This window comes from Alosa sapidissima, chromosome 6, assembly GCF_018492685.1.
Source record: "Alosa sapidissima isolate fAloSap1 chromosome 6, fAloSap1.pri, whole genome shotgun sequence".
NCBI classification, from domain to species: Eukaryota; Metazoa; Chordata; class Actinopteri; order Clupeiformes; family Clupeidae; genus Alosa; species Alosa sapidissima.
The window spans coordinates 21,973,160-21,997,568 of record NC_055962.1 but is presented as its reverse complement, the minus strand read 5'-3'; the positions used below and the strand labels follow the sequence as shown (position 1 = coordinate 21,997,568).

Genomic DNA, 24,409 nt, shown 5'->3' with positions numbered 1-24,409 from the left:
GCATATTCAGCTCGGAGGACACACACCTGCCGTTTCATTCGTTCATGCAGCTCCATGGACTCCTCGAGAGACTGGATGCGGCGCTTGAGGTCTATCTCATCGCTGATTTTGCTCTTGTACTGCATGATCTTCTCGCGCGTTTCGGATAGGATCTGTTGCACCTCCTCTTCGTGTGCCTCTTTCAACGTCTGGATGGCTGCCTCGTGCTCGTCGTTCTTCGTATTGAGCGCGTAGATCACCTAGGAGAGCCAATGATGAGGGGAGAAAGAGATGTAAAACATACTGTGAGAATTGGTATAAAGACCAATATTGGTGTTAGCAATGCTCGATTACACTTTATACAGTTACAGTTGAACAACTATATTTGCTTGTTAGCATATTCTTTCTCTGTCTGAGTGCTTCCCAAATCGTTAAACTTTCAAAGGTACTAATTAACCAAACATTAAGGCGTTCATTTGTCTGAAACTATTGGGCTCCTACTGTGACACTAAGTTTAGGCTTGCTAGGCTAGTGGTTGCCAACGAAAAAATGAATGGGGTTAACAACGCATTACAACAATTCAGCACAGTTCTTTTGCGGCATGGCTGCCAGTTCCTAGTCAAAGCCTCAATAATGGAGTGAATCCTCTTAGAGTCCCATTAGATCCTCCGCTGTAGCAGAATGGGGAAAAAAAAGCTTTGGAAGGAAATAGCAGACACATTTAAGCACAGCCTAGTTACATTTTTAAAACTGATAAATCCCTCCCTAGGTGACACTGAGTGAGCCGATAATAACATTTAGCCAATCGATGAGGTGATGAAGACCAAAGAAAATGTCAGCCTGAATGGTTAGGAAAAGAAGAGTGGAGAAAAGGAAGTGTTCTTAAAACGAGAGTGAATACTTCAGAGATTAAACAAAGGCGAGGCCTTTGCTGACCTAAAGCATCCACGGCCCAAGGCCCACATAAATGAACTGAGAGAGCGGCCTGCTGCAACCCATCAAAACATGAATGAGTGGCTGCCCCTGTTAATCCCCTGGATTGCATCTGTGCAGGGCAGCTCGCTTAATCTGGCTACAAAGTAGTGTCGGCTATATATACTTTTTTTTTTTCTGTCGGGGAAAAAAAGTTGCGGAAAATGAGTTTTACATTTACAGTCCAAGAGGCAGAGGCAAAGCCGTCTAATCGGAAAAGCCTTTCTCTCCACTGACCCCCGAAGCATAAGGTCACGCCAAGAGGGGAAAACGATCAATAATTAATCGCTCTTTCACACTCGGATGACTCGGGCGATCTGCTGTTGACAAAAGCTCATCACAAACAAAACGGTTCGCAAAGTAAAAGGGGGAAAGAACTTTCTGACAATGCTGTTGAATTTTCTATGAACCTCTGTGTTGACGAGATGGGTTTCAAAGACAAAGGAGACAGGGGAGTGTAAGGGGTTGAGTAGAAATGTTTTTGTTTTGCCTCCTTAAAAACGTTGAAATGTTTTGGAACATCGCACATCTCAATTGACGCTGTTTGCCTGGTTGGATATTTATCCCATTACACTAATGGGGCCCTCACACTTGGAATTCTTTGAAGCGTCGAGGCCCTTTTTCTCCTTCAAAAATGAAAAATTCTCGTCCCTGGCTGGTATCAGGTCAGGTAATTTTCACCATGTGCAATTGAAAGATTTTTGTCACAAAGCTAAGCCCGGCAGGTGAACTGGAAAAGCCTGGGATTTAAAAAAATATGTTTAAAAATGTTTCAGTTGATCTTCCCCAGCATGATCTTCCATAATGCGACCAATGAATCAGACTGATTAAAATTGCAGCCTGTAGGACAGAAATTCTGCCTTTTAAAAAATGGAAAAGAAAGAAACCTGCAGTGATCTTCTGGCTATGGGAAACAAAGTGCTATGCAAGCACTCCCCTGGGCCTATTGATGTGTTGCACTTCAAACATGGGAGAATTTAAATAGCCTTTTTCTATTTAGATATAAGTATTATGTCATCTAACAGAGAGTATGCCTTGCCTATGTTTCAGTAAAAACACTCCAAACTCAAGCAAGTGCAACAAATGAAATTGAGGGAGGCAGAATTATTTCACAGCCAGACAACAGTACCTAGCCTATTTATACTTCTAGAACCATACCATAGACATTCTAACCATAGACATTCTAACCAGAGAGGGTTAAAGCGGGTCTTTGTTCTAACCATAGACATTCTAACTACTACAGTATGGTAATATACAGCAAATCTAACAGGCATAGCTGATCGCTATTCAAGCTTTGCATACTTTGCTTGAGTGTTTCAGGATTACGTAATCTCACTGGGAGTATTTTTAAAGAAGTGCACTTCAGGTGAGTGATCATGCAGGAGGCGTACGTCCTGTCATCACCCTCCACCTCCAACAGCCCACCCCACTCTTCTCTGATAAACCAGAGAAGGCTGTACGAAGGGAGCCTGCAGGGCTCTGACTGAGACATGATGGATTTCCTGCCCGCCAAGACCATGGAGGAGGCCATAATTCACACACACACACACACACACACACACACACACACACACACACACACACAGAGAGAGAGGCACGCGCACAAACACACACACAGGCGCGCACAAAAACACACACACACAGAGAGGTGCGCACACAAAAACACAGGCAGGCACACAAACACACACACAGGCGCGCACAAAAACACACACACACACACAGAGAGAGGCACGCCCACAAACACACACACAGGCGCGCACAAAAACACACACACACAGAGAGGTGCGCACACAAAAACACAGGCAGGCACACAAACACACACACAGGCGCGCACAAAAACACACACACACACACAGAGAGAGGCACGCCCACAAACACACACACAGGCGCGCACAAAAACACACACACACGGAGAGGTGCGCACACAAAAACACAGGCAGGCACACAAACACACACACAGGCGTGTACACAAACACACACACACACACACAATTTATTCCTGTCCCCCTTCACACTCAGTGCATATCAGACAGACAGATGGAGAGCGTTGTGTGACGTGAGCCCAGGGGCTAAGAATCATCGGAACTCTCAGTACCTGTGTGTCTGCTCTGTTGGTGACCCATGACGACGGCAGACTAAACTGACAAGGCAGAGACGAGACTGCATAAGGTAGAGATCTCAATAAAGACACTTCACTGAGCTGTGCAGCAAGATTCACCCCAGCTGGGTAGAATGGCTGCAATTATTTACGGTGACCCTGTTGCTGAGACAGATCTGGCCTTAACAGTTGTGACAAACCAGTGAAACAGAAAAAACAGAGAGCATGATTTCTAAAGAAATTAAGTTAACATTGGGTCTGTGTTATTGGCAAAACAAATGGATCCAGAGTCTGTGCTGTTTATGTTTTTTGTTTTTTAGGAGAGAGAGCATGCACGGTAAATATGGAGTCTGCTATGGGATACGGGGAGGCTATGAGAGGCGTTGAGCCACACCAAACCCAAAAACATGCTTCATGACTGGCAGTGGTAGCACTCCCTGGTCCTGAATCCAAACGCCCTTCTCCACAACAGACATGAAGGCAGCGATATATGGCAAGATATCTTGGAGTAAAAATGGTGTCATTAAAGGTAATGTCTCTGACACAGATATTTCCTGACAGCTACTTGTTGTGTAGCGTAGTAGTGCAGTACAGTATGGAGCAGCGGAGTTTAATGAGGTTTTCATGCTATTCCTCCTATGTGTTGGCCTCCAGGCATCCGATCCTGTGATCATATGCTTGGCCTTCATGTTACATTTATTAATTAGCCTGTTTTTCCGCCTAAAGGTCATTGCTTGTAATGTTCTCTCAACACCCACACTCCTCTGAACAACTGGAACAAGGAGCACAGGAAACAAGAGGGAAGTCAGCGTGCAGATGGGTAATACAAGAGAAGGCTACTGTAAGTAGGTTCATTCAGAGGTTCCAATGGCAAATATCTCTGTTGAATCTAAGCACTAGGCTATAAATATGGACGGAACACTCTTGATTAAATGAAACCTCTGTACCTTGCGTTTCATCTGTGTGGTATAATAAATATAATACACAATGCACACCTACGGAAAGGCGCCTACAGGCACCTAATATAGCACTGGCTAATTGGATTAAGGGCATCAGTAATTTTAATGTCTTAATATGAGTCTTAACTTGAGACTTAATCTGAAGTAAGTAATTGTAGTCCAAGTTCCCCACTGAAGGTATGACTAGGATGGACCCAACTAAAACTATTGCTAAAACCTGTATCTTTCATGCAGTATCTTTCATGCACTACCTCTCATGCACTACCTCTCATGCACTATCTTTCATGTAGTATCTTTCATGCACTACCTCTCATGCACTACCTCTCATGCACTATATTTCATGCACTACCTCTCATGTACTACCTCTCATGCACTATCTTTCATGTAGTATCTTTCATGCACTACCTCTCATGCACTACCTCTCATGCACTACCTCTCATGCACTATATTTCATGCACTACCTCTCATGTACTACCTTTCATGCACTACCTTTCATGCACTATATTTCATGCACTATCTTTCAAGAAGTAGCACTGATACTATGTCTATAAATGGCTGTAAATTAAAAAAAAAAAAAGATGCCATCTACAATTGGCCTAACTTGTGAGGGTTTGTAGACAACCCTGGGTTCTGGTAATAGGCTCTGTTTAGGCTATATTGACAGAGCTAGCAGATAGGGAGCCAGAAATCCAACAAGCCCCAGAGCACTATCCCCAAACCAGCGTGGAGCGGAGGCCTAAATCCCTAATCTGTCTCCCTCCAATTGCTTTTCAGAGCTGACGGGGGTCAGCAGCAGGGCTATTCTTCTCACCACTCTCTCTCGTCATCATAATCTCTCTCCATCTCTCTCTCCCTCTCTCTCCTTTTGTATCTCTTTATCATTATCATCTCTCTCCCTCTGTCTTTCTCTCTCTCTCCCTCTTCCTCTGTATCTCTTTATCATCATCTATCTCCCTCTGTCTGTATCTCTCTCTCTTTCTCTGTCTCTCTCTCTTTCTCTCTCTCTCTCTCCCTCTGTATCTCTTTATCATCATCATCCCTCTCCCTCTGTCTGTCTCTGTCTCTCTCTCTCCTCTCTGCATTGTCATTGGTCGGCAACAAAGAAGAGGAGTCCAGGCCGGGGAGTCCGAATGCAGCCTGCACCCAAAGCAGATGGAGGCGTTTACTGCTGGCAGAGACAGCCCAAAATAACACAGTGTCTGTGTGCCCGTATGGATCAGCCGCCCGGGATGGGACACCAAACAGCAGCCTGAACAGAGATTTGCTCGCGCTCCAACAAAGCGGAAGGCTTGTTTGTTTGGGTGGAAAATAGGCAGGAGAGGGAACAAAAACAATCCTATCTGGAGGTGGTGGCGGCTGCCTACCCACTGATAAACACGCCACCGCCATTCAGAAAGAGGCGTCACCACGGCTCTCTCAAAACAGACTTCCTGCTGCTGAAAGCAGGTGGGGAAAACTAGCACATGGCTTTCTCTACCTCACAATCACAGTATTGTTGAGTGGTACACACACACACACACACAGACACACACACAGAGACACACACACACACACATGCCCATATTTAATGAAAATGACTCAGCTAGCCTGATGCGATCAGATCAACTTTCTCTCTCACTCTGTCTCCATCTCTTCCCTGTGCCTTAAGGGAGACCGCTAGCAGGGATTATATTTCTCTCATCGCTCCTACCGTGCCAAGCACCACTCTCTACGCCCCCCCCCCCCCCCCCCCATGCCCAATTTTTAATAATAAAAAAAAAAATCATGAAAGGCACTCCGAACGATTTATGAGCCCAAACTTCATCCACATCCACCTCACGATTGTCAGAGCTTGAAGTGGCCAATCGATCTGAGACCGTTCGGGCGGTCAAAGGCTCGCCTTCAATTTCTCAGCGCAGTCTGGGGCCAGCATGTTGGGCTCGGTACAATATGTCTCTCACAACACACGCACACACACACACACACACACACACACACACACACACACACACACACACACACACACACACACACACACACACAGGGAGAACAGCGTCTGGAGCGACCTAATTGGGCTCCCGAAGAAGAACAGGGGCCTAAGGCTTAATCACTGCGTCCAATCGAAGGGTCATAATGTGGAGCTTTTCATCAGGCCGCGGGGCGAACTGCCGCCGCAATAACCGTAATCGCTGGCCATTTGCCAGGACAGAGCGGCGCTAAAGCATTGTTCCCTTAAAAGAGATCTTCTCATTCGAGTAGATTATTGATACATTAATAGGAGTCTTCTCTGTGTAGCAGACCAATCACGGTGTACAAAGTCCCCCCCCCCCCCCCCTCCCCCATCACCTCTGCCTCTGCCTCCACCTCCACCACCCACGACCCCCTCTCATCACACACTGACTTGCACAAAAAGGAACACTAACACACATCATTACCACAGAACTCCTGCACATGCACCACAACCCAGAGGACTGAGACGGACTAAATAATGTGTATGTGTATTTATGTTGGGTTAAACAACTAACTACATGCATAGACACCCACGCTTACACCTCTCATCTACTTAATCTTTCTCGCCCATGTGTCAATCAATTGGTCAATCATAAGAAGCAAAGTAAAATAAGTTCCATATGACTAACAGAACCTGTGTGCATGTGTGCATGTGTATGTGTCTGTGTGTGTGCATGTGTGTGTGTGAGTGAGTGAGTGAGTGAGTGAGTGGGTGAGTGTGTGTGTGTGTGTGTGTGTGTGTGTGTGTGTGTATGTGTGTGTGTGTGTGTGTGTGTGTGTGTGTGTGTGATGACCCCTAGATAGCTGTCTGCCCCATTGAGGGCAGTGCGGTGCGGGACACACTGCCCTCTTGGCAAACCGTCACGCTGCACTCAGGGGCCCGTGCTGTCACAAAGCATTGGCTTTGTTTTCCAGGAAGAGGCTATTCTCTCAGATGAGACACTCCGTCAAAACACACACACACACACTACACACACACACACACACACACAGACACACACACACACACACACAGGTCTGCACCACCACAATTGCCAAACGACGTCAGTCTTTTCACAAGCAAGCCAAGGACCATGCCAGATGAAAGCTCAGGATGTATCCTCCTGAAGAAAAGCACTAGACTGTGGGCTATAATGAGGAAGCCTAGCTGCACGCACGCATGCATGAAGCATGAATATGGATTTTAATTAAATCGAAAGATAGCGTTAATTAGAGAAAACCCATATGCATGGTATCCACTAAACGACGATGCAGCACACCTAAATCCTGGAGATAATTAACTCAGATGAAGGGGTGGAGGCTGTGGGTTGTGAGTGTGTGTGTGTGTGTGTGTGTGTGTGTGTGTGCGTGTGTAGGCTGTGGTCTAATGGAGCCGGACTGGTCTAATGGTGACGTGGAAAACTTCAGCCTTCCCCAGCCCATCTCAGCGCAACACACTGCACATTATCTCATTACCAGTAACCTTTACGAGCCAAGCGCTTTTAAAGCGTTACAGTTTTCTTGATCCATAAATATCGAGGAAATGCTGGAACACTGCATACACTGGGGAGAAACATCACTTGCGACACTCAAGCCTACAGAAACACACACACACACACACACACACACACACACACACACACACACACACACACACACACACACACACACACACACACACACACACAGGCTAGGAAACACAGCTATAACCTAGTTCCGAATGTCTCCCTTCAATCAGATACACACAAAGACACACAGACAGACAGACACACAAACACACACACACACAGAGACACACACGCGTGCATACACTGGTCCCGCTTCCCCTCACTGGCTGCGTTGCATAAGAGCAGTTTGTGTGTTCTTGAATTATAAGGATGGGTGAGCTTCTGGGGCTGCTTCATTATGGAGATGAATATTTTACATGGCCCACTGTAATCTGGGACATTAACACGGCACCATTCTCTCTCTCTCTTTCTCTCTCTCTCTCTCTCTGTCTCTCTCTTTCTCTCTGGGTCTCTCTTTCTCTTTCTCTCTGGGTCTCTTCTAATCCCAGTGGTGAGGGCGACAAACACAACACAATGACGCCACAAACAAGCCTCCACGCTTCGTCCCCAGCCTTTCACGGTGCCTGTTCCCGTACACGCGGGCAGGCAGTCGGCTGCCCCGACGTCATCCGGATTACGTAAGCATCTGTGCGTTACAGGATGTGGGGGCCTGTGCTTTATGAAGGTCACAGGAAGTGAGGAACGTGAAGCGTGCTCGCCGTTGCCCCAGTGCTCAAGCATCATCTTGTGATCCATACTGCTCTTTACTCAATCCCCCCCCCCCCTCTCAATAGAGGAAAAATCCCGCTCCTGGCTTTCCGTCTATTCCTCGAGGATGCGTAACGGCTGATTAGGAGTGATTAGGAGGACGACAGAACGGCATGAACGAGGCACGGCGACGCTCATTTTCCCGTGACGGGTAAACAAAGATAAATAGAGCGGGTCCACGTCATTCCTCCGAGGCATTCCGCTGGCATCATAGTGGCCACGGCCGACGCCTAAACACAAATGAGAAAAGAGAAGGCAACGGAAAGGGGAAAGCTAATCTAAGGTGCCCCGGAAATACGGCCACTCCATCTTTATTAGAGCCAGCATGGCGATGGAAAAAGGCTGCAGCGGGCGGTCGACGGGTGGACGGTGATAAATATCGCCGGAGAGGCCGCGGGGCTGCCGGACCGCTGGCCCAGAGAGATGCCGACTTGATTGCAGAGTTTCTCCTCTGAGCTGAGGCTCAGCCTACGCTCAACAGCTTTACAGCCCGTTTATCGGCGGGGATTTACACGGAGGCAGCTGTGGTGGCACCGACCGCACGCCTGCTACACGGCCCCGAGCCTGTCAGCACATTCAGCTTAGCACAAGGTAGACAGCGTCTGTGTGTGTGTGTGTGTGTGTGGTTGTGTGTGTGTGTGGTTGTGTGTGTGTGTGTGTGTGTGTGTGTGGTTGTGAGAGAGAGAAAGAGACAGCTAAAAAAGAAGGAGAGCTATACGGCTGTGTTTGTGTGGTCTTGTGTTTTTGTTTTTGTTTGTGTGAGTGTGTGTGTGTGTGTGTGTGTGTGAGTGCACGTGCATGGTAGAGGGAAGAGGGTTTGGGGAAATCAGGTGGTGCAGACATCGAGGGATTTGTATCCAGCTATCATGACACAACCTAAAACGTGGGTACGGGCCCCAAAACGATAAAGTCTTGTCTGCGGTAGGCTGCTCCCCACAACCCTCTCAGCTGTGTAAGCCATGGCTTTGCCGGCTTCTGTCAGCCAGTGTTAGGCACAACATAAGCCCGGAATCAAAACAATGAGCCCTAAACAGACCGAGCTGCACACAACAGCACTCTAGTCTGCGACTGCCTCACATCTCAACCTACTGTGAACACTATGCGTCTATGCATCTCTCTGTGGTTGTGTGTGTGTTTGTGTGTGTGTGTGTGTGTGTGTGTGTGTGTGTGTGTGTGTGTGTGTGTGTTTCATTCATACACTATGTGTGTCTATGGTATATTTGCACACTACGCATGCATCCAAGTGATTCTACCGGCAAAGACAAATCTGAAAATCAACAGTGATCATACGTGAAGGTTAACAGAGGTCATATCTGAAGGTAACAGATGTCAAATGCTGTGTCAGAAGCACTACTGATGACTAACTCATGACTCAGGGAAAACTACTAGAGTCCTTGAGCAACACAAAAAAAAAAAAAAAAAGTACCAAAAATACATAACAACACACTGGTAAAGTAAAGCAGCAGGAGCTTGGGAAAGCTCTTTTAAGAGAGCATCAATGTCCTGCACAACGTTTGTTCTGTGATCCGCAGCCCCAGGGGAATACAAGCCCATCAGCCAAAGAAAAAGGGAACGTAGGAAGAAAAAAAAGAAATAGAAAATGCTGGCGTCTCAGTCCCTCATCTCCCTTTTTTTCGAGATGTCACTCTGTGGTACATTTCACGACTGACAGAAGAGAAGAGTGAGGAAGAGAGATGGAGAGAGAGAAAGAGAGAGAGGAGCGATAGAAAGATGGAGAGAAAGAGAAAGAGAGAGGAGCAAGAGAGATGGAGAGAAAGAGAGAAAGAGAGGAGCGAGAGAGAGATGGAGAGAAAGAGAGAGGAGCGAGAGAAAGATGGAGAGAGAGATAAAGAGGGAGAGGAGCGAGAGGGATTGGAAGACATTTTCTGCCTTTGTGCTCAGTGGTGATGGAGCAAGCTCAGGCAGGGCGCAGCGTGAGGGGGGATGCTGGGAAATCCAGGCCCTGCAGGGAGGGCAAGCGGTGCCAGTGGTGCAAGGAAAACCACCCCGAGACCAGACGGGCATGCGGATTTGAAACAGTGGGCGCATCCGAGGAAAAAGCCTCGACTAAATGGAAAAGGGAACACACTCCATTTGACCTAATATAGAGACGTGTATATACACACACACAGAGACACACACACACACAGACACACACAGAGACACAGACACACACGCACACTGTTACACATAGCTTCAGGCTTTTGCGTTGCTTTTATTAAAGATAGCATCAGTGCGATACAATTGTTTAATTTGTCCTTGAACACACAAACTTTTTATTCCCCTCTTGCCGTTCTCTAGTAAGAATCATTTTATTTTTATGTGTTTGCTTTTCGTGTCTTGGCAATGCCAGGGAGAAAGACCCCATGCCAACACGGCTAATGGAAATTGTAAATGTAGGAGAGAGAGAGAGAAAGAGAGAGAGAGATAGAGAGAGAGAGAGAGAGAGAGAGAGAGAGAGAGAGAGAGAGAGAGAGAGAGAAAGAGCAATAGCGAGAGATACGGGACAGAGACAGAGGAAGATAAGGCTGCTTCTCGGAGAGACGGAGAGAGAGGATGGGAGGGAGCACTTAGAGAAACTGCACCGTCAGAGAGAGGGAGTGAATTATATTCTGCCCCATCTCTCGCGCGGGTCAGCAAGGTTAAAGTGAGAGCAGGAGAGAGGGAGTACAGCCCAGTGAACACAGATGAAAGAATGGGCATCAGAGAGAAAGTCAGGGAGAGAGAGAAAGTAACAGAGATTGAATTTGTGTTTGACTGTGCATGAGAGAGACAGGAAGACTGAATGTGTGTGTGTGTGTGTGTGTGCCTATGCTTAAATGAGAAAAACAACATTTTCCAATTCTAAGCAGACAATTCAATGCATGAGCACAATCCCCCCATCACACAAGTACACACACACACACGCACTGGTACACACACACACACACACACACACACACACACACACACACACACACACACACACGCTCACACACACACACACACACACACACACACACACTGGTACACACACACACACACTGGTACACACACACACACACACACACCACACACACACACACACGCTCACACACACACACACACACACACTGGTACACACACACACACACTGGTACACACACACACACACACACACACACACACACACATAATGATCTAAATTGTGCCTGTAGAAACCAAAACACTCAAACCTAACAATAAAGACACTAGTGCCAGAGGGCCCGTATGGTGGGCGGTGGGTAGAGATAAGTCACTAAGTTGGACTGGTAAATGCCACGCATGACAATGATAGGGATAAGGCACAGATAAACAGCACCACAAGAGAGAGACAGATAAGGGGAAGGAAGGAGAGAGAGGGGGGGCTGAAATGGTGTTACTATCAAAAAACTCTTCTTTAACCATTAAAGAGTCAAAAGAAAAATGATCCAGGCCATAAAAATGTGAGTAAATGTCTAATAACAGCATCACTAGCAAAGAGAGAGGTAACAGATTGCATGAATAATAGGCCAACAGTTTAAAAGGTGTATTCTGCTATCTAAATGGTCTACAAAATATTATTTAACTGTAGACATATGGGTAGGGTGGTTGTTTTGCTGAATGGTTTTGACAGATTAACACAGCTAAAAAGCAAGTATGTGACTAGAGAAGTAGGCTAACACGGTGTGGAGTGCTAAGACAGAGAGGAGAGAGAGAGAGAGAAAGGGAGAGAGAGAAAGAGAAAGAAAGAGAGAGACAGAGAAAGAGAGAGAGAGAGAGAGAAAATGTGAAAGAGCAGGGGAGTGTGTGAGAGACCACTTCAGTGACCCCAACACTGGAGGATCTGGGGCTTTAATAACAGGTAATCTCCCCCCCCTGCTGAGACATCCTGCACTAAACCATCACCCCTGCGGTCCTCCACACAGCACTCTCTGACTCCATTCTGCAGTCCGAAGGCATGAACTTTTCAACAGTGGGCTGTCGGAGAGGGTTGGCGGGGGTCAGGGAGGGTTTGAGTTTTTGCGGTCGGCCTGGGACCACCAGGGCATCTCCGGGGAGAGGGGCACGATCTCTGCGACACATTGGCCCAGACCCCTGCTCTCTGCGGAGGCAGCTGATGTGGGTTCTGAACTCCAGATAGATAGCAGTGCTGACCGTTGATGCCCCAGATAGATAGCAGTGCTGACCGTTGATGCCCCGAAGTCTGCTATGGCTGAAGCCAGTTCCCTGTCCACAGCCGTGTGGTAGGATAGGCCTATTATTTTCAGAATGCTTCTGGTAATTCCCTGTCCACAGCCATGTGGTAGGATAGGCCTATTATTTTCAATATGCTTCTGGTAATGAAACTTTTTGACAACTTGTCAAGAATGCCAATGCACGCCACTGTGAGTGTCTCTAGGTGTGAGTCACTTAATCCATCCCTCTCCAATGATTTCCATTCAGAGAGTACTTCGGCTTCATAAGTCACTGCGGGCTTTTAAGTCTTTTTTGCTGTGTCCACACTGGGGCATTTCAGTCCTGGAGAGATTGTGGACAGTCTACGGATGTTGGTTTTATTTAGCCTTTGCCTTTCAGTGCTAAATCTCTGCAATGCATTGTGGAGCGAGAAAAAGAATAATTGAGAAACGCTCCCCAGCCCTAATCCTGGTATGTGCTTTGTAGAACTTTACAGATAAAATGGGCACAGTAGGAAAAAGGAAATGAGTTATTTCAGGATCAGATGATCTCTTTAGTGCAGACTGAGCTGAGAACATCTTCACACTTTGAAATGTCTGTGGGACTCCTGAGTCTCCAGCACCCCCAACTGACCTCAGATCAGCATCCGCTCAGCCTGCTGTGCATGGAAGCACTTGGCCCCCTGGGCTCACCGTAGAGTTGATTCTATCGTAACAAGCTGCAGGGAAGCATGCTGGACTCTTTGCCCCATAGGTCTATTAGTCCACCAGCATGGACAAGCAGAGAGTAAGTTGTGCAGCAAAAACAACAGGAGAGTGAATCTACAACAAAAAAACATGGCTGTGTGGCTGAGCCGATAAACCTTTATGTCAGATAAGTTAGCCTATTCCAATTAGTTCAGAGCTTATCCCATCATTTTGAGCATGGTATTCTAGAAATCACAGAGTCTCTTTTTTGTCACGTGTATGTTGGCACCCCATGCCTAAACACTTGTTGCTGTGCGGACCCTAGGCAGACCCTAGGCCTGCCGTGAAGCATTGCCTGGATCTTGGCGATGCCAGCAGCCACAACGGGTGCCTGTCACTTCAAGCATGTAAAAGAACAGAGGGCGAAGGGGGGGGGGGGGGGGATGTCTCAAGCACAACGAGAGCAACAACAGTAGCCAGCCGGAGTAGGGCAGAGGAGGGTGGCGGGGCGTCGCTTGGCTCATGTCACTTGCCGCGGCTCATAATTCGTCTGACTTGTAACAGGACTCGTGATTGCCGCTTCCGTCGTATTGTTCTCCCTGAGAGAGAGCAGAGTTTAGTTCGGTCGCCCTGTTTGAAATATTCAGACTGGGCTCGCTCGCTCGCGACAGCCTGACAACCCCACCGCACCGCCTGGCTGTCTCAAAGCGGAATGAGCTAATAATAGCTTTCCGAAATTATTTATTCCGCCTCAATTTTGAAGTTTCGAATCAGTGCCACGCTGTGCCATTGCTCAGTTCTGCGAAGCACAAAAGCCATTAGTCACAGCTGGTTCCTGTCTCACACCCCTCACCTCGCAGGATAAGACTAAACTGCTTTGACACAGACTCATCGGATACCGCAGAGTTCCCATTTAGCGGTCAAACATTAAGCGCTCTTGCCTCTTAATGACTGAACTGAAGCACTAATAACATACATGAGCTGTGAGAATTTAAATACAAATTGAATATTGTAGCAAACTAGAGATCCAACGCTGGCTGTCAAACAAACTGAGGAAAAAAAGCTTGTTAAGTGTTTGTAGTGGGGAACTCAGCTAAATAAACAATAATCTGCAATGATCACAAAAACACAAGAGCTGCTAAGACCACTGCCAACAAACTTTGGCCTATTTTACTTTTATTACACCTCTAACTGGAAAAATAAGTCATAACAAATGACTTTCAAAATAAGTTTACATGATTAATCAATCTGTGGCTTTGGGGACAACACAGAGCTAATTGATTTGGCTTCTTCAAAGAAATAACGAGAGGAAACCATTGAGGTCATTCCTTCTTCTAAAATGACTGGCTCAGTCATTTTATCTTCCCGTACAAAGACAAAAGACAGACTCCACAAACCAGCTGGAGTCCGCCAATCCCACCTGCACCTGTGACAGCCTGAGTGGACGGCACAAAGCGGGCACGCCGAGAGTGATTTCAGCACAATAGCGTCGGCAGGCTCTCAGTGCAAAGCAGCTCCAGGGTGGAAGGGAAATGCTTTTTAAAAAGGCGCCCGAAAGCAGGATGTAGGCCAAGTTCCTTAAATATAGCCGGGCACAAACAGCATCCATGAGTAGCATGGAGAATCAGAGGGACACAGTGATTTGAGGAGGAATCACGTAGAGAGGGAGGAGGAGAGAAAATACATCTGAGCTTTGTGGACTCTCCCCCTCACTGACGCAAGCTGGGACCCTGGGAATGTGTGTGAGAGAGAGAGAGAGAGTGTGTGTGTGTGTGTGTGTGTGTTGTGTGCATCTTTTTATGTATGAGAGCGTGCACACAATACTCACATTCCTCTACATAAACACAGTATGTGTTTATCACACAAACTTGTGTGTCTATCGGTGTGTGTTACCGTATTTGTGTACTCTCATCCCACACACACACACACACATTAGCATATGTGTAATGATCTAAAGCACAGCTCTGAGTCACACACACACACACACACGCACTCCTCTCTCTGGCCTTCATCTTCATCTTCCTCATCTGGCCACGATTGCCCCCACGAGTCCTCCGGCTCCTCTCCAATCTGCCCACGGAAGACACACTGGGGAGGGGGTGAGTGTTACACAACCCCACGCAGAGGCTCTCTCACGGGCCCCGCGATTTTAGTGCTAATTAGGCCTAGCGCCTGCAGCCGCACAGCTCTACACCACCTGGTTACTGCAGACAAGGGAGAGAACAAAACCAAGGAAGAAGAAGAAGAAGAAGAAGAAGAAGTAGAAGAAGAAGAAGAAGTAGAAGAAGAAGAAGAAGTAGAAGTAGAAGAAGAAGAAGAAGTAGAAGAAGTAGAAGTAGAAGAAGAAGAAGAAGAAGAAGAAGAAGAAGAAGAAGGTACACAACAAAGAATACTGTTGATTTGAGTAAAAGCGAAGCCAAAAGATTTACCCTCGACGGGGAGAGAGCTTAGAGAGAAAGCGTCCCAACTTCTAGGGAAGTTTGCTATTTCATGTCATTTGCTTGTGGTCGTTCGCCACTACGCCGTTGAGAAGAGGTCAAGGCAGGGACTGGCCCGGAGACTGATGGATGGCAGAAACGCTGGAGACCGTGCAGGGGGACGTGCTGCGCTGTGATGTGTGGCCGTCACTGAACCAGCGTTATCTGAGAAGAGTGGAGGCACGCCACAGCAGGCCGACTCTCAGACTTCCAGACATCACGGTGATCCGCGGTTGTCGCTGGCTCTCTCTCTCTCTCCCCCTTTCACTCTCTTTCTCTCTCTCTCAACCTCTCACTCTTTCTCTTTCTCTCTCCCCCGCTCACACTCTCTCTCTCTCCCCTCTTACTCTTTCTCTCTCTCTCTCTCTCCCCCTCTCACTCTCTTTCTCTCTCTCTCCCTTCCCATTCCTAACAGTCTGTCTGCCTTTTTTTAAATCTCTTTTTCACTCCTTTTTAGAAGTTTTCTCACTTGCGCACACGGTCTGTCACAAAACAATGAGCTGAACTGTCACTTAGCAACTCCCTGCAAAGTAAGACTTCATTCAACAGAGAACGAATTGGATCACAGCAGTTTGAGTCTGTGCTTTCAGTAACAACCCAGACTTTTTTCTGAAAAGAATGTTAGCCCACTTAGCAACATGATGTCCAATTAAACCCGCCGTTCTATGAAAGTCAGTGGTAGCCTATAGATCTTTGTGTTCTTATCTGTAGACATTTTTTATGGAGCATTTTGTATTATACAATATGGTAGAATAGAGGAGAAGACAGTAAATTTTCCCTTTTCAGAGGACAACACTGTGTCCTCACAGGAGGGACAATTCGGTCTGGTCCAGATGATTTTTTTATGGGGATGTCGTTGGCACTCAGTCACTGCCCCACCTCCTCTCAGGGACGCAGAGAGAGAGAGAGAGAGAGAGAGAGAGAGAGAGAGAGAGAGAGAGAGAGCTCTACGACAGGACGGCAACGCTATGAGGGAGACATATGACTTGGACAAATGACACCACTAAAAAAAGGACAACACAAGAGAGAGAGAGATGAGGCATATTTGCTCTGTGCTCTAAAAAGGCCGGGAACAGTCGAGAATGAGAATGCAGGACATTTTAAAGGTCAATGCTGCTGTGTGTGTACAGGTCTGGCTCGGGACCTACACACAAGTCCTGTCAATCCTCCAAAACACACACACACACACACACACACACACACACACACACACACACACACACACACAGACACAGACATAGACATAGACACTGACACACACACACACACACAAACACACACACACACACACACAGAGCAGACCTTTTTATACATTCTGTCAATCTCTGTCCTCAAACATAGACATGCTCAAGGACACAAGTCACACGCACACACACACACACACACACACACACACACACACACACACACACACACACACACACACACACACCAGATCATCTCCAGGGACACATGGCTGAGTGTGTCAGTGTTTGAACTGGAGATCTCTGCCATTCCCCTCTCTTTTGTTGGCAGCGTGAGGCTGCTGCGTGACACACTGGCACTGGGCGTGTGGCAGCAGCCATTTGCCCATTTGCTGATGTTTGTAACACCCATGTGTCACACAGCCAATCTGTGAAGCTGATTCATTCGCTCACAGTGCCCTAATTACGCATGTAAACAATGAGAATAGTGAAAATGCTATCCCTGGGCTGGTTATGGGCCTGTGGCTCAGTGATTGTTTTAGATTGTAGGCCTTTATTTCTACATTACTATACGGCTCTTCGCGATGCTAGTAGAACGATTCATTGACTTGAATGGGATTTCCCAACGTTCTACGGTCAAATATATTAATGTAATTACCGCTGAAACATATTACCGCTGTCAATGGCAACGGGTTTTGTGCTTCTGATTTGTATCTTTCATATCACTCCGCAAGTTGTCCGGTCACTTCTTGCAATGTAACTTCATTCAAAAGTGAAATAAAAGCGATGGTTGATCAGCTGTATTCTAAAGAATGTCTGATTCAAGTTCAGCTTCTGTAGTTTCTCAGCAAAAGCCATGATGACACGGTAATAAATAAATGTAAAGAGACATATATGTGGAGTTTTTTTTTTCCCGTTTTGGCAAGTAGCCTTATAATAAGCGGAATAATGTATGGAACTTCGGTCATTATCAGGAAAATAAGTCCCTTCAGGGCAAAGCAAGACCCCTCCCGCTGGCATGTTGGGGTCCAGTTCGCCCTGTCGGGACTTATTTTCCTGATAATGACGGGCGTTCCATACATTATCCTTTACTTACTCTGTGTCTGTTTTTGTTTTTTAATTTTTTTATATTTTTGTAACACTGTAAAACTAAAGGTTAAATTAAAAAAAATAAAATGCAAAAACTGCAAGTTAACCCCAGACATTCATTCCCTACAAATTAGGGCTGATCACTGAATGTGGGCAAACGTGGGCAAATGGAAAAGACAGTTAGTATGTTAGAGTTAAGACAACAGTGAGGGTTCCAGCTAATGTAATGCTCAAATTATGGGGTACAGCGTAGATGTCAATTCTTCCAGAGACCACCTTCACACGTCGACCACACCTCCTCCCTGCCATTGTAAAGAGCAACCACTGAGCCAAATCACAGCGCTGCTATACTGTAAGTGGTGGAGAGTCCCTGTGGAGAGTTGCAGGCCTTTGTGTTGACAATACTTTTTCTGAGTTTTGTATCCCTGTATGAGCTTTTCAGTGAAAACACTAAGATAGAATCCCAAAACCATGAAAGGTATCCTAACTGTGAAATGTTCCTGTGTGTACACATCCACATGCACGCAGACAAACACGCACAAACGCACATACACACACACACACACACACACATTCTGTTACACATACTGTTTGCCATTTGCTATTCTTCTGGCATATTTCTTCCTCACAAAGACATGTAGTCTAAGCAAACAACTTAACTGTGAAAATACAAATCTTTTGGGACATGGCACATCGACCATTCAACTCACCCCAGGCTCTCAACTTCTCCCCAGTACTGAGTCATAGTGCTCAGTGCCCATCTCTTCTCACACATCACACTGCCTGCACTGATTTCCACTACTTCCCATGCATGTGCTTTCTCTCCATATAGGCCAAGCATTTGTGAGGCTTTTAGTCATTACGGTCCTCTGTAGTTTACGACCAAGTAAACAAAACAAGAAATGAAGTAACACAACAATGGCAAGGATGCTCAGTTTGTCCGTCCGTCTGTCTGTCTGTCTTTCTGTCGTCCGATTGGAGACGAGTTTGGCCTCCTAGCGACTCGGCGAGGCCTATTACTCACAAAGGGCCCCTGACGCTAATGAGGCATCTCCGGCACAGACACATGCAGCTCGCCGCGTCGTCGAGTCGCCTTTGATGCCAGCGCCAGCGAGTTTTCTCAGGGCGAAACCAGACAAGCATGTTTTTACACCTCATTTTCTGGTCTTCTTCAGAAGGGGGGAGACTATCTCGGAGGGACAAAGATCAAAACGCCACAACGGGACACCAAATGCGCCCGCAGAGAAAAAAACGTCTCAGTGGGAGCTGGTGGGTGGTTTAATGTCGTGAGATTTAATGGCGAAGCAGAGAAAAGGACAAGATGATGAAGGATGCCGAGACCAATCATTACATTTACTTGAAAAACACGCGGTGTAGCAGAGGGTAACATTAGGCCCGGCATAAACTATTCCCAGACAGTGTTGTGAACCGAGATGTGAAGAATGCAAAATTGAAATGCGCAATCTCTTTCACAATACCTGGCATTTTAAACTAATACCAATCCAGTATTCACCAATAATAACAGTCAGGTATTCTTATGCAAGAAACCTTCAACTGTCACACTTGAAATGTCGTTAACTGCTAAAATGGCACGGAGTGAATGCCAAGTTAGATTTCACAAATAGTCCCACTACAGCATAGTGTAAATAGATCATGTGCTACAGGCTACCCTAAACTTTGTTGCCACATCGTGTCTGGATCCAGAGCTCCTCTAGGCTCTATGATGACACTCCTGCTATGCAGAGGGACAGGAGACACAGTCCAGGCAGAGTTCACTCATCTTCCAGCAACCAACGTATTTATGGATCTAATGGTCTATCTATATACAGTATCTTCTCCCACAATGATAAATTACTACTGTGCAAAAGAGAACCCTGTTGCACGTTATGTAACAAGGATGCATCTCTTTTGAGATTGGGTTGCTATTTACTACTTGGCGCCAGGAAATGTGTACGTGTTTGAGTCTAGCATATGGGTGCCCCCGAGGGGTATATTTAGAAGAGACACCATGCTGCCACTGTCTCTCTTCTTTCACTCAACACTCTAATTTCATCAGTACTGTGCTATCTTTTTTTCAACACACTATCACACACCACTACATAGGCTACTATAAACTAGGCCTTGATATCAACTAATTCTCCAGCAGATCGATTCCAGACTTTCAGACTAAGGCTTTTTTGTGACCTAGCTGCTGACCTAGATGAAACAGGCAGAGGAAAGTTGACTTTGAGGACCTTCAGAAATTTGACAGACAGACTCTTCAGAACATTTTGATAGAAGAACAGGGGGTGGAGAAAATAAAAGAAGAATTTTGCACTAACAACAACCTCAGTGTTGTTGTCTGAGTCTGCAATGTAATTAAACCCAATGAAAGAGCCAAACTATGAAGTGCAGCAGTCTACATAAACCCTAGCAAAAAGTCCATAAACCACAAGGGAAAAAAACAGCCAGAAAACTTGGGGCTCCAAACAGTTTACAAATCAGGGCATTTATCATGCTCGCTGTTTACTGAGCACTTCAGTTGGAAATGGGGAGATGAGAGGGAGGAATATGCTCTGATTTAATTAGCACTGCCGAGCCCTGAGATCACAGGGTCTCATCAATCATGCCCCTCTTTAAAGCTTTATCTTACAGTAAACTAAATTAAATTAGAATGTGATAGATTGTGCTGCACCTTACAATTTAATACACCAGCTTATCGCTGGGAAAGGGCTGGCATTAAGGATACTCGGAAAACTGTTATGTATTCATTTAGTCTCTGTTAAGTGAAGCTATCACGTATACAAGAACCAGGAAATATGCTAAGCAAGAAGACTTGTTCAGTAGGAGACATATTGTTTAATGCATCAATGCATCACCAAAAAGAACGTAGAGAGTGACGCTAATGTCATTTCAGGCATGCATATAGAATGCAGCATATTTAGCAAAGCGTGGGAGGTCTGTAATTGCAATCTGTGGCGTGGAAATCAGAATTTGTGCCCTTTTGTTGCCTTCTGATTGGCAGAGCAGTAGCGACAATGCGAACAGGAGAGTTACCGTGGAAACTGGAAGCCCTGCTGCCTTTGAATAAAAAAGGTAGCGCGGGTGACAAGTACCAGGGTTCCTATCTGTACTGCGACGTTTGTGTCCAGTTCCTTTCTCTTTTTGCACTATTTATTCACTGGAATACAGTCCCAAGGGTGTAAGGGTGTAATAGAGTGCTTGCAGTTGATTAGGCTTGTCTATCACCTTCAGAGTTGAGTTCTGAAGTTAGTTGGAGAACAACTGAAACGTCGGATTGAAGACTCTACCGGTGTGTCCATCAGCAGGTTTCGTTGCTTCTGCTGTTCACCCACCGGACTGCTGCAGAACGTTCCTTCAAATATCAAATCTCATTGGAACCCAAGACGTCATCCTGCTGTATTTTAAGATCTCTTTTTTTTTCCTCCTGTGATATCAGACAGCAAAGGAAACGGATGTATGCCTATTTCTATAGCCTACGCAAACATTAAGGATGAGGACAGGGATAAGGTTTTGGCTGTCATTACATCAGAGGGGAACTGATCTCAGTTCAGGCTATTTCTGGCCTTGAAATGCAGCCCCAAAGAGCACAGCATCAGCTTACATAGCTTAAAGCTGCCATCAGAAGAGCATGGCCCATATTTCTTCTTTGCACAAATAAACCTCTCCGAGCAAACGAGGGGGAAGACAGAACGAAACCTCTGCCAGAAAAGAAACATAAAGTGGAAACGGAGTCAAGAAACTAATCTATAGCACATTTATTTAAGTAAAAAATAATGTTATTTTGTACTTAAAGAAATGTGTTGCAATGTAGATGGTGTCTATTTAATACCATATTGTCTACAAATGGCAAAGGTGAATTTAATAAACTGCAATGCAATTACTAAATGTCAAGTGTTCTTGTGAAAACAACTAAGTCTGTACCAAACTAGTTAGAAGCAGATGACAGTTACTGATTGATTGTTCACAGACAGCATTTGTAAGCATGCCCAAAGTTGTGTGCTCTGACTATGACAATGAAGTTATTCAATAACACACAGCCCTATCCTAAAAGTCAGACAATGTCTGACAGAATGTTTTCTTCCTCATCTCAAAGACAATCTCGTCTAAATGTAATGGGAAATTATTTGTTTATTTCTTAGTGAAATTTCCAATTGAAATGAGGGTAGCCCCAGGCCTTTTTCTTTATACGCTTGGAGACAGATAATACTCAAATGCGCCATATGTCCCAAGGATGAATTTGGGAAATCAAAGTCTATAGCACAACTACAAACTCTATAGCACAATGTACAGCTTTGCCGATTGTGGCTTTGCGTGGAGGTGGGTGGAGACCAAGAGACGATAAGTGATGGAGAGGCAGCAGCAGATGGATGATGCAGAGCATCAGAGTAGAAACCAAGAATGACAGAGAAAGATGGAGAGACAGAGAGCAACAGAGAAGGAAATAGGTCGAAAAAGTGTACGAGTTAGTGTGACTCACTAGACTCTCACACAGCAAGCAGCGCAGCACTACTGGCTAGGGAAACGAGGGATGAGATGAGGAAAAGGTAGAGAAGTGCTGTGCGAGAAGACTACCAAGAGCATTCATCCCTCCCCCCAGAAACTCTCTTATCCTTTCTGTCTCTGCCCTCTTGCATTCCTCACACATTCCTCTCAGGCATCTCCCAGGTCCCAAAGCACCAAGGCAATAGCAGCCTCGTGCTCCAGGAAGGCGCCGTGTTGAACAGGTCTGAATCAACTTCTTCAGGCACTGCCCAGCCGAGTGCTTCGTGCCACCAGTTTAAAAAAAAAAAAAAAAGAAAGAAAAAAGTGAATGCTCAGTGATGGAGCTGTATCTCAAAGCAAGGTGGGAACATTCATTCTTTTTAGAGACTAAAAACATAACAAGACAAGCAAGAAGGAGACTTATCGGGCACAGCCGGGATCTACTCCTCCCTCCAGACATCCCGAGGATACTGGCTAAAGCTACACACATGGCGGCCGCACTGTCTGCACTGAAAAAGATATTATTAAGAGATACTCTGTTCAGTGCGAGGATTAAATCAGTGATTCCTGTCCGTTTAACCCTTAAAGGAGTACCGTCACACCGGTGTGACGGGAATGTTGGGAAATGAACGTTCTAAAGAATATCTGGGTTCATTGAATTCAACATAGAATTTTAGAACCTTCAATTGTTGCGGAACTTAGAATGTTCAAAAACCTACACCTTTAAGGGTTAACCCTTAAAGGAGTACCGTCACACTGGTGTGACGGGAGTGTTGAGAAATGAACGTTCTAAAGAATATCTGGGTCCATTGAATTCAACATAGAATTTTAGAACCTTCAATTGTTGCGGAACTTAGAACGTTCAAAAACCTACACCTTTAAGGGTTAAAATATCACACTTATGTTTCCCCTACAGAGTTTAGATTTCAGTTCATTCCAATTATCTTTTGTCATTAAGACAGCGTAATGTAAATCTTAGTCATAAGATAGCTAACAAGAGTAGGCTAAAAGAGAGAACATAAAATCTCAACAAGTACTCTCAACGTGTCTCAACAACAGTCCTGTAGGCCTAGCATTAATTTTAGTTACAACATGCAAAAACTTTCCATGAGGACTATAATTTAGGCCCAAATCTTGTACAGTACCGGTAAGCATTTTGTTTGCTCCGAGCTAAAAACGAGCTAAAAACGACCATCAACCAACGACCATCAATTTCATTACTTTGAAGACACTTTAGAATAAACAGTGATTAAATCTATACAATAGATTATGTTCCTGCAGAGCAAGCTCAGCTGTTCAAAATACATAGGCATTAAAACCTGTAAGCTTATTCCACAGTGTAGTGTTTAACTATTTTGTTCACTCTACATAGTCTATTTTCATGCCCAACACCAAATCAAACTATATGAAGCTATCAACCTCAAAGTAATACTTCCAACAGGGCCTATTTGACAATATTTTACTTTCTCTACTTTAAATATTCCCTCTTTGACTACTAAAAAGCCCCTCAGTCTCTTCTGTGAAAGCAGAATGCAGGATTTTTAAAAATGTCGCCTGTCAGGCTGGATATGAAACCTTTCTTGGCAGGACATTAAGCTTATCATGCAAATTCACATGATTGAATGGGTTCCCTTTTACAAACATATCGGTAGGTCTATGTGGCACCATGCAGATGTGGCACCATGCAGGTATCTTGTAACATCCTTCTGCCGTCACAAGCAGCTTGCTGAACCTCATGGGTGTGACCTGTATGGGGACAATATTGCTCCAAGAAAGGCAGCTCTTGATTGTAGAAAGGATAGACAGCCAATGGCTTCCTTATGCAAAAGGCTGGCAAAGATGCTGCAATAAGATCTTTTTTGTCAAACTCAGGTGTCTTCAATTAAGGCAAAGCCAAAAAGCATGCAGTGGGACCTAAAGATTAGGACTTTTTTTAACAAATGGATCTGCTGAAATTGATTCATTGGCTAATATAGCACCAGCCATTTAGGGTAAGTCTTGGAAGTTCAATTTTGTGCAATTAGTTTTCAAAGCTGATCAAA

The 24,409-nt window shown here is 45.5% G+C and overlaps 1 protein-coding gene across 3 annotated transcripts in view; it reads right to left on the bottom strand.

Annotated features, from left to right (window-relative positions):
- fam184ab (family with sequence similarity 184 member Ab) overlaps positions 1 to 24,409 on the bottom strand; it is a 133,665-nt gene that overhangs the window by 92,216 nt on the left and 17,040 nt on the right. For all 3 annotated transcript variants that reach the window (XM_042095995.1, XM_042095996.1, XM_042095998.1), the window contains exon 2: positions 27 to 239. In XM_042095995.1, the coding sequence (XP_041951929.1) occupies positions 27 to 239 (213 nt within the window). The remainder of the gene's footprint in view (positions 1 to 26; positions 240 to 24,409) is intronic.